Source organism: Hibiscus syriacus, unplaced genomic scaffold (assembly GCF_006381635.1).
Source record: "Hibiscus syriacus cultivar Baekdansim isolate YM2019G1 unplaced genomic scaffold, ASM638163v2 tig00001802_pilon, whole genome shotgun sequence".
Classification (NCBI taxonomy): domain Eukaryota; kingdom Viridiplantae; phylum Streptophyta; class Magnoliopsida; order Malvales; family Malvaceae; genus Hibiscus; species Hibiscus syriacus.
The window spans coordinates 413,593-425,131 of record NW_024061891.1 but is presented as its reverse complement, the minus strand read 5'-3'; the positions used below and the strand labels follow the sequence as shown (position 1 = coordinate 425,131).

Below are 11,539 nucleotides of genomic sequence, written 5' to 3'. Positions count from 1 at the left end.
GTTGATATGATGCCAATCAAAATGCAAGTATATGAAATTCCTGCACATTGTTATAGTGTGGAAGAAGAGGTAGATGGTAAACCATGGTATCATGATATCCTGCAATATATCAAAAATCAAAGTTATCCACCAAATGCATCAGAAATTGATAAAAGAACTTTAAGAAGAATGGCTGCTGGATATTTTCTTGATAGAGAGATTATGTATAGAAGAAGCAGTGATCAAATGCTATTAAGATGTTTAAATACCAGCAAAGCTCGAAACGTTATTGAAGAAGTACACAGTGGAATATGTGGAACACATGCAAATGGCCTTTCCATGGCCAGAAAAATAATGAGATATGGATACTATTGGGCTACCATGTACACAGATTGCATTGATTATGCAAGGAAATGTCATAAATGCCAGATATATGCAGACAAGATTCATGTACCCCCATCTCCTTTACATGTAATGACAGCACCCTGGCCATTTTCTATGTGGGGAATAGATGTCATTGGAGCAATCACACCAAAAGCATCGAATGGACATTGCTTCATCCTTGTGGCAATTGATTATTTTACCAAATGGGTTGAAGCTGCTTCATATACCAATATTAAGAGGTCCACAGTCTGTAAATTCATAAAGAAAGAGATAGTTTGCCGATATGGCCTACCAGAGAGGATCATTACAGACAATGCTCTGAACCTGAACAACAAAATGATGACCGAACTTTGTGCACAGTTTAAGATCAAACATGCAAATTCAGTGGCATATCGTCCAAAGATGAATGGGGCAGTTGAAGCAGCAAACAAGAACATCAAGAGAATCATTACAAAGACCACTGAAACTTACAAAGATTGGCACGAAAAATTACCTTTTGCTCTATATGCATACCGAACTACTGTTCGAACATCTACTGGGGCAACGCCTTTTTCTTTAGTCTACGGGATGGAAGCAGTTTTACCAATTGAAGTTGAGATTCCATCGCTTCGAATATTGAGAGAAACAAAATTGGATGAATTTGAATGGATCCAAGCTAGATTTGATCAATTGAACCTTATTGAGGAGAAAAGATTGAAAGTTGTTTGCCATGGACAGATGTATCAAAAACGGATGATAAAGTCTCATGACAAAAAAGTATATCCAAGAGAATTCCAAGAGGGTGATCTAGTATTAAAAAAGATCTTGCCTATACATAAAGATTTCCGTGGGAAATGGATGTCTAATTGGGAAGGGCCATACGTTGTGAAAAAGGCCTTTTCCGGAGGAGCATTGATCTTGGCAGAAATGGATGGAAAAATTCTGAGAAATCCAATAAACTCGGATTCTGTCAAGAAATATTATGCTTAAGAGAAAAGAAAGAAAATAAAAAAATAGAAAAAAGAAAAAAGAAAGAAAAAAAAAAGAAAAAGAAAAAGGGGGGTTCAAGGTGAAAACCCGCAAAGGGCATCTTGTAACCAAAGGAAGGATTTGAGTTGAAAACCTGAAAAGGCGGCTCAAATACAGGTTGATATTAGGCATCTGACAATTAAACCCTCTTAAGATTTTGACAGTTTAGAAGAAACTTCACATCTACAAGCATTTCAACAACGTTTGAGATCTTCCAGACAAAAGCTTACATCATTACTCTAAATTGTGTCAACTTGATTAATTTAGAAATACTTATGCTTATAATTTGTTGAGACATTTGAATTTTTATGCTTGCCATAAATTTGAATACAATTCTATCTATTTCAAGTTCAATTTATTTGAAAGTCAATTTATTTTTGGAAATTCAATTTATTCTTTTCTATTGAATTAACATAATTTTGAAATAATTTAAAGATTTCTGAATATCACTTTATGTTAATACTTTTAAATACATGGAATACAAAGTAGGCAAATCATCACTAGCTTAAAGCCATGAACATCAAGATTGTTACAAGTGGTGCTACCGACAACAAGGTCGAATTCGCCAAATCTACTCATCAATTGCTCCAACCGATCGCCATTCAGTTCTTGCACATCTGTTTTCAAAGATATACTAAGACAGTAGAAGGCAACCTTTGTAGTTTTGATTCCAGCAAAAAGAAACAAGACATTGATATCACTGAGAAACATATCTCTATACAAATTCTTGTGTATGGTTTTTAAGGAAACCTAGAAGTATTTCCACCTCATCAGGTTCAAGTGGAGCAACTTTATTCCTTCCAACCCATACTAGATTCCATTTTCAGCACTCATTAAGAACATACTTCTGGACACTTGAAGGTGGCTCATTGTCATAAGCTTCAAGAACCTTACAGATCCTTTTTGTCAATTTGGCGCTTCCTGTACATGTTTATAAACAGTTCAACTTTATTCTTGGATCCCATGAAAGCCACCATTTCTTTGTCAATGGAAAAGCATCAGCACAGGGAGGAAGTAAAATAAGAAAAACTCCGTTCTTAATTGGCAGAATTATGAATATAGTCCTTTTCAGTGTAGTATGATGGAAATGCTTCGAATCTACAAAATCTGGCTCTACATCAAATGAGCATTATGATATCCTAGTCCAAACATTAACTGGAACAAATATAATGTGCTCAATAGCATCTTCTGGAAGTGTTCTTTGAGTTATCTGATCTGGTTGGACAGAACCAATCATTGAATTTAGAAGATGAATGTGCTCAATAGCATCTTCTGGAAGTGTTCTTTGAGTTATCTGACCTGGTTTAGCAGAACAATCATTGAATTTGGAAGATGAATGTGCTAATAGCATCTTCTGGAAATGTTCTTTGAGTTATCTGATCTGGTTGGACAGAACCAATCATTGAATTTGGAAGATGAATGTGCTCATAGCATCTTCTGGAAGTGTTCTTTGAGTTATCTGACCTGGTTTAGCAGAACCAATCATTGAATTTGGAAGATGAATGTGCTAATAGCATCTTCTGGAAGTGTTCTTTGAGTTATCTGACCTGGTTTAGCAGAACCAATCATTGAATTTGGAAGATGAATGTGCTAATAGCATCTTCTGGAAATGTTCTTTGAGTTATCTGATCTGGTTGGACAGAACCAATCATTGAATTTGGAAGATGAATGTGCTCATAGCATCTTCTGGAAGTGTTCTTTGAGTTATCTGACCTGGTTTAGTAGAACCAATCATTGAATTTGGAAGATGAATGTGCTAATAGCATCTTCTGGAAGTGTTCTTTGAGTTATCTGATCTGGTTGGACAGAACCAATCATTGAATTTAGAAGATGAATGTGCTCATAGCATCTTCTGGAAGTGTTCTTTGAGTTATCTGATCTGGTTGGACAGAATAATCATTGAATTTAGAAGATGAATTTGTTAATAGCATCTTCTGGAAGTGTTCTTTGAGTTATCTGATCTGGTTGGATAGAATCAATCATTGAATTTGGAAGATGAATTTGCTAATAGCATCTTCTGAAAGTGTTCTTTGAGTTATCTAATCTGTTTTGGTAAGAACTACAGAACCAATCATTAGAATTAAAAGATGAACTGCATGATATTCTTCATTAAGAAGTTTCTTTTCAAGCTTCTTTTGCTTATTCCTTTCCCAAAAATCATAGCACAAGTTTCGCCTTTGCTTGTAACTGGGATCATCACATAATGGCTTCCCATCTTTTACCGGAAGAAAGCTATTTGAAGTTTCAGCTTCTGAGAATCACATTTTTGTCAAGTATAATAGTTTATCTCTTCATCAGAATCAGAAGTCAAGATTTCTCGGTATTAGAAAAACTATCAATATCTGTGAAATCATCTTGAAAGGTCACTTCATAATCAGATGAATTGTTATCAGAATCAACATGTTGCCTGAATGCGAGCTTTTCAAGAGCCTATACTATTGAGTTTTATTCTCAAGAGATTTTGTGACATTATATCTACATCTACATTTGTCAAAGATGATAGATTCTTTGTTTTGAAGAAGAAAGATCTATTGGGTTTTTACAATTGAAGAAATACTCAATTCACCAATCTGAAATCAAATAACTTAACATTCATGCATCATATTTTAGGTGTTTACAAAAATAGGTGCATTTTCATTCATTTTTATTCTTGTTGAAATTTTAACAGGAATTTCAAAGATTTTAGCAAAGATTCAAATCTATCATTTGAAAGATTAACATTGCCAGGTAGAGTTCATAATGAGAAGAACTCATCTGAAGAAGGAAGAAGAAGTTCATAATGAGAAGAATTTGTTCAACCTTTTACCTGAATTCATCAAATTGATGGATTATCTTTTCCAGAGAAGGTTCATAATGAGAAGAACTCATCTGAAGAAGGAAGAAGAAGTTCATAATGAGAAGAATTTGTTCAACCTTTTACCTGAATTCATCAAATTGATGGATTAACTTTTCCAGAGAAAGTTCATAATGAGAAGAACTCATCTGAAGAAGGAAGAAGAAGTTCATAATGAGAAGAATTTGTTCAACCTTTACTTGAATCCATCATTTGATGGATCAGCTTTTCCAGAGAAAGTTCATAATGAGAAGAACTCATCTGAAGAAGGAAGAAGAAGTTCATAATAAGAAGAATTTGTTCAACTTTTTGCATAATTCTATCGCAGAAGGAGATAGATTAGCATCAGCCTTTCTAGAGAAAGTTCATAATGAGAAGAACTCATCAAGAACTTATTCAACCTTTTGAATGACTCTATCACAGAAAGGAAGTCATCATCATCCTCAGCAGAAAGTTCATAATAAGAAGAACTTATCTGGAGAAAGAGAAGAATTTATTCGATATCTCCATTATGATCAAAGTAAAGTCAAATGGATAAAAAAATTTATTATCTTTTCATCTTTGCCCTATTCTTGTTAACACAAGAATGAGCAAAGAGGGGCAGCTGAAGATACTAATATTTTTTTTTATTATTATTATTATCATTATCATTATTATTATTATTGTTATTATTATTATTATTATTATTATTATTATTATTAAATATATTAAATACATATATAAATAAATATTACAAGCCCGAATGGAAGCCCAATTACAAACAGTGGCCCAGACCCAAAATCCTATAGTAAACCCTAAACCCAATTTAGGGTTTGTATCATCCTCAGCCGCCATCTTCAATTCCAGCCGTTGGATCTGGTTTGATCCAACGGTCCACCATTTGCCAGAGGAAACCCTAGGGTATCTATACCCTAGGGACACGTCCCAGCGCCGCCGTTGTTGGTTCCAGAAGCCTTCACCGCCACACCCACTCCAGCCGCACACGTCTTGCCCAAAATGGTGAGTCACCACTGGAAGTCCGGTGACTCACCGAAGAACTTCTTTCGGACCGGTCTGAGACGAACACCGGTGGTGGCTATAAAAGCCACCACCCATCTGCGAAAAAAAAAAAGGACAGAGACGGAGAACGGAGAAGAAAAAGACAGAGAAAGAAAAAAAAAACAAACTAGTACCAACGATCTCAGCAGCAAAGAACCAGAAGAAAAAAAGAGAGAAAAAGGAAGAAGAGACTTACCAAGGAAGCCTCGACCACCAGATCTCGTCAGAATCTTCGAAACATCGAAGGTATTTTTGTAAGATTCGCTCCGATTAGGAGCTTTTTAAAGGAAGAGAACACCGGGACCGTCCTTAGGACGGTCCGATCTATCTATTAGTATAAAATAATTTTTTCCGGCCACCGGATGCGGTGGCCGGCGGTGATATTCACGGCGGCCCACGGTGGCCGACCGGTAACCGGCTTCCCTCCGATGAGGGAAGCTAGAGAGAAGGCAGAGAGTTTAAAACTCTCTCAGTGAAGAGAGAGAGAAGAAAATGGAAAATGAAGGTTGGCCCTTCGGGCCAGCCGGTTTTGGACTCTTATAGTCCTTCCCGAACGACGTCGTTTCGGGAAGGACTATGCGCGTAATTATGAAATAGTTAAACCCCGTCCGCAGTCCTTCGTATTTGTAAATTTACATTTTGGTCACGAAACTGAATTTATAATAATTTTAATTCAGTCTTTGAATTTTAATTTATTCATTTTAGTCCTTTTATTAAAATAATATATTTAGGATAAATGACAAATTTAATCCCTTAATTTTAATAAATAAATTTTTTATCCCTAGTTCATATTTTTAATTAATTTTATTATAAAATTTGAATTTTAGATAATTCATTTGGTCACTAAATTATTAAATTAGAAAATAAAATATTTAATCCCTATAATTTTAATTAGATTTAGTTTTATTTTATTATAATTTAGTTATTTATATGTTTTCATCTTACTGCCTAAAATATATTGTTTTAGTGATATTTTTATTTTATATATTGTATAAATATTTTATATATTCATAAATATACTTATAATAAATAGTAATTTTAATATTTATTTTTAACATCGAAGAAAAGGACAGTCTTAATACAACTGGATGTCCTATTCTGGTATTTTAAAATTAAACAATATTATTTAAATTAATATTTATCAATATCAAAGAAAAGAGCTGTCTTAAGGCACCTAGAAGTTCTTTTCTGATATTTTTAAATAAATAAATATTTTAAATAAATATAATTTTGAAAATAATATGATTATAAATTAAATATATTTTTGAATTTTTAAATTAATAATAAGAGACAATTTATAATTAAAAAGTACCAATTTTGGGCGTTGTAGGGGTGCTAATCCTTCCCTAAACGTAATCGACCACGAATCCCTTTTTATTATTAAAAAGAACGAATTTTTGGTTATAAACGCAGATCAGTTTAATTTTTTTTATTGATGTTTTACTAAAACTCTTTTAAAAGATATTTTTTAGGTATTCGACCTACCTGACCAAAAAGGCCGATGGCGACTCCCAAATTATTTTCAAAACCATTTATTCACATCACTTTTCCCGCCAAATATAATATTTGGGAGTCGCCATCGGCCTTTTTGGTCAGGTAGGTCGAATACCTAAAAAATATCTTTTAAAAGAGTTTTAATAAAACATCAATTAAAAAAATTAAACTGATCTGCGTTTATAACCAAAAATTCGTTCTTTTAATAATAAAAAGGGATTCGTGGTCGATTACGTTTAGGGAAGGATTAGCACCCCTACAACGCCCAAAATTGGTACTTTTTAATTATAAATTGTCTCTTATTATTAATTTAAAAATTCAAATATATTTAATTTATAATCCTATTATTTTCAAATTATATTTATTTAAAATATTTATTTATTTAAAAATATCAGAAAAGAACTTCTAGGTGCCTTAAGACAGCTCTTTCTTTGATATTGATAAATATTAATTTAAATAATATTGTTTAATTTTAAAATACCAGAATAGGACATCCAGTTGTATTAAGACTGTCCTTTTCTTCGATGTTAAAAAATAAATATTAAAATTACTATTTATTATAAGTATATTTATGAATATATAAGAATATTTATACAATATAATAAAATAAAAATATCACTAAAACAATATATTTTAGGCAGTAAGATGAAAACATATAAATAACTAAATTATAATAAAAATAAAACTAAATCTAATTAAAATTATAGGGATTAAATATTTTATTTTCTAATTTAATAATTTAGTGACCAAAATGAAATTATCTAAAATTCAAATTTTATAATAAAATTAATTAAAAATATGAACTAGGGATAAAAAATTTATTTATTAAAATTAAGGGATTAAATTTGTCATTTATCCTAAATATATTATTTTAATAAAAAGGACTAAAATGAATAAAATTAAAATTCAAAGACTGAATTAAAATTATTATAAATTCAGTTTAGTGACCAAAATGTAAAATTTACAAATACGAAGGACTGCGGACGGGGTTTAACTATTTCATAATTACGCGTATAGTCTTTCCCGAAACGACGTCGTTCGGGAAGGACTATAAGAGTCCAAAACCGGCTGGCCCGAAGGGCCAACCTTCATTTTCTATTTTCTTCTCTCTTTCTTCACTGAGAGAGTTTTAAACTCTCTGCCTTCTCTCTAGCTTCCCTCATCGGAGGGAAGCCGGTTACCGGTCGGCCACCGTGGGCCGCCGTGAATATCACCGCCGGCCACCGCATCCGGTGGCCGGAAAAAATTATTTTTATACTAATAGATAGATCGGACCGTCCTAAGGACGGTCCCGGTGTTCTCTTCCTTTAAAAAGCTCCTAATCGGAGCGAATCTTACAAAAATACCTTCGATGTTTCGAAGATTCTGACGAGATCCGGTGGTCGAGGCTTCCTTGGTAAGTCTCTTCTTCCTTTTTCTCTCTTTTTTTCTTCTGGTTCTTTGCTGCTGAGATCGTTGGTACTAGTTTGTTTTTTTTTTCTTTCTCTGTCTTTTTCTTCTCCGTTCTCCGTCTCTGTCCTTTTTTTTTTTTTTCGCAGATGGGTGGTGGCTTTTATAGCCACCACCGGTGTTCGTCTCAGACCGGTCCGAAAGAAGTTCTTCGGTGAGTCACCGGACTTCCAGTGGTGACTCACCATTTTGGGCAAGACGTGTGCGGCTGGAGTGGGTGTGGCGGTGAAGGCTTCTGGAACCAACAACGACGGCGCTGGGACGTGTCCCTAGGGTATAGATACCCTAGGGTTTCCTCTGGCAAATGGTGGACCGTTGGATCAAACCAGATCCAACGGCTGGAATTGAAGATGGCGGCTGAGGATGATACAAACCCTAAATTGGGTTTAGGGTTTACTGTAGGATTTTGGGTCTGGGCCACTGTTTGTAATTGGGCTTCCATTCGGGCTTGTAATATTTTTTATATATGTATTTAATATATTTAATAATAATAATAATAATAATAATAATAACAATAATAATAATAATAATGATAATGATAATAATAATAATAATAATAATAAAATATTAGTATCTTCATTTGTATCATAAATATTAGTTTTACCACAATCAAGCCAATTCTCTATGCATGCTTATAAGACCGATTATATGTGCTTTAAAACATCTGTACCCAAGTTCATCCAAAGAGAAGTTTGAATGGAACTCCTAAATATAAATCTCTTTCGACTATTACCAAAGGAAATCCGAAATCCAACAGTTCATAACCGCAAACTACGTAAACAAAACATCAAAATATAACTCATAAACTACAAAATAATACCAACACCTCGATACGAGTTCAATCCAAACTGAAAATGAGATTTCTCAGGAAATGTGTCTCTCAATAGAAGAAGCCAATTACTTTTCCACCAACATTCTTTCTTCTGGCTTCTTCGTGGTCCATGATTCCAGCAGATGTGGTGAGCACAATATATCCAAACTGAAACAGTGGACGCATAAAAATCTCATATATAATCAAGCTTTTTCTAAAATTTTAATCAGTAACCAAAAATCTCAAGCCAAACTCAAAACTCGAGCTTGACCAAAAATGATCAAAGTTGGAAGTACATGTAATTCCAATTCCTCGGTAAAGGGGTTCAATTAAGCAAGCCCAAACAATTCAACTTTTATATTGTATCAAGCTCATGGCTCGTGCTTTAAAAGTGAGTGTCAAATTTCCAATCAAGCTTGATCTTTTTAAATTCAAGTGAACTTGATTACAAATTACGACCACAGATGCCACATACTAATAAAACCAAATAATAATATTCATAAATCAAAGTACATTTCTTTCTTCCAACTAAAATTTCTCAAACTCAAAACATTTCCATCAAAAGCTAAACAAAAAAGTTTAAGGCCATATGAAGTTTATTAGCTGACCTGTCTGGAAGGAAGTAACCGAGCAGTCCAACCCTCGATCTCATTCACTTCGATATCAAAACGAGGACTGATAACCCCACACTTGTTCAGCCTTCCATTTAGTTCAACCACGATTTTACCAGCTCTATGATCATCTACATACTCAAACTCTCCAATGTAACCTGCAATACAAATCAAAACCCATGTATCTACATTCTGCAGCTTTCATAGCATATAAGTCGGATTAAAACCTATGTTGCTCCTCATACAATTCCCCAACATGAATACGAACATGTACGGCTCTAAATATGTGAAAAAACTTGCAAAAATTGAACTTATCCATGTATGACATTTCCTTGAATCTGACACACCTAAATCCGAGTAACCGTAGAGTTAAACTAGAATGAATGCTAAACGGCAAAGATTATAGGAGAAACAAACCATGCTTCTGCATTACCAAAAGGAACTTGATGATAACTTTAGAGGACTGCCTGATCATCACTTGCCGTTTTCCCCTCTTCTCTGCATTGTACATGCTCTTGAGTGCATCGTTCAGAACGCTCACCCTCACCATTTTTTAAAATACAAGCTGCTCCTGCTTCTGATATTTTTACACGAAATAAGTAACAATTATTGCATCAATTTCTAAACCATATTCAAATCAAAACATGTCTTCTCCCAACAGATTACATGACCATAAGCAATTCAAAACATATAAACCGTTTCAACCAAACCCAGATTTTCTTTTTCTTGGCTAACATAGAGGAAAATGGTTAAGGGGACTCATTTAGGAACATCGGAAACAATGGGTAACGGACCCTTCACTTTCCTATAAGCCCACAACAAATCATTAGAGTTTTAGGGTTTTTTTTTTTTTTGAGAATGGAATACAAGATCAATAACAAACATTTAATTAGAAGCATAGGAAAAGTTTCAAGATCTACAAGCTGAAAAGAAGAAGAAAAAGAAGAAGAGTTTTAGCTTACCTGTAAACAAAAAAGAAATGGCAGCTGCATCAAGGTTGCTTGAAGAGAGTGAAGAGAGGAAGGGACTCTTGGGGTTTCCGGTCTTTAGGGGCGGTTGCAATGATAGTAATGAATTCGTAGGGCTTAGGGTTTTCTGCAGTCCCGCTGGAATGATGCGGGAAATTTAAAAGAGCATAGACCAGTTAAGTAAAATCGTTAAATCATTATTTTTTTAAAAATAATTAGTTAACCCTATTAAAATATAAGATAGTAGGTTACCCCCAACGTCAGATTGAGAGTAATTTTTGTGGAAGACCTCCAATATGAATTACCCACAGTGAAACTCAATCTCACGACCACAAAACTAAGAGCTTTGCGCTCTACCAACTGAGTATAATGGAACGTTCATTATAAATAGTTAAAAATATTTCGAACAAGTATTTTGTATAATATATTATGGTAAATTACAAATTTTTATCATTATTCATTTGTGTTCCTCAATTTTGACATGCAGTTTTTGCATTTATTTCATTTTAACCCATATTATATTATACATGTTTATGTACGTAATATGTATGTGTGCATACATTATAGTTTTGGTTAAATTAATATATAATTATATGTAGTTATTATATATTTTTAAATATTATGCATATATTCAACACATAAAGGGGTTTATGTGGTCAATGAGAGTGTTGTTCTGCAGGGTAAGTGTATAATTTTTAATATATAATTATATGTAGTTATTATATATTTTTAAATATTATGCATATATTCAACACATAAAGGGGTTTATTTCTGCAGAGTAAGTGTATAATTTTCATAATTAAGAAAAATTATAAACAAAAATTGTTTTATACACCCTAGACTAATTGAATATATATATATATATATATATATATATATATATATATATATATATATATATATATATATATATATATATATATATATATATATATATATATGTTATGTATAATTATATAGTTAT

General features: G+C 33.1%; 1 protein-coding gene across 1 annotated transcript; it reads right to left on the bottom strand.

Annotated features, from left to right (window-relative positions):
• Window positions 1-8,882: 8,882 nt before the first annotated feature.
• Window positions 8,883-10,681, bottom strand: LOC120134142 (40S ribosomal protein S15a-1-like). Its single transcript, XM_039150618.1, has 4 exons — window positions 10,570-10,681; window positions 10,025-10,184; window positions 9,605-9,765; window positions 8,883-9,164 (listed from the first exon to the last, which is right to left on the bottom strand). The coding sequence occupies exons 2-4, from the start codon at window positions 10,155-10,157 to the stop codon at window positions 9,066-9,068; spliced, it is 393 nt and encodes a 130-aa protein (XP_039006549.1). The 5' UTR covers window positions 10,158-10,184; window positions 10,570-10,681; the 3' UTR covers window positions 8,883-9,065.
• Between the last annotated feature and the right edge of the window lie 858 nt (window positions 10,682-11,539).

Bases quoted from the DNA above. Each gene is read 5' to 3' on its own strand.
- LOC120134142 (XM_039150618.1), bottom strand. From the start codon at position 10,157: ATGGTGAGGGTGAGCGTTCTGAACGATGCACTCAAGAGCATGTACAAT. The intron at 9,766-10,024 runs GTTTGTTTCTCC...TTTGTATTGCAG, and splicing joins TTTGGTAATGCAGAAGCATG to GTTACATTGGAGAGTTTGAG. The intron at 9,165-9,604 runs GTCAGCTAATAA...CCACTGTTTCAG, and splicing joins GGTTACTTCCTTCCAGACAG to TTTGGATATATTGTGCTCAC.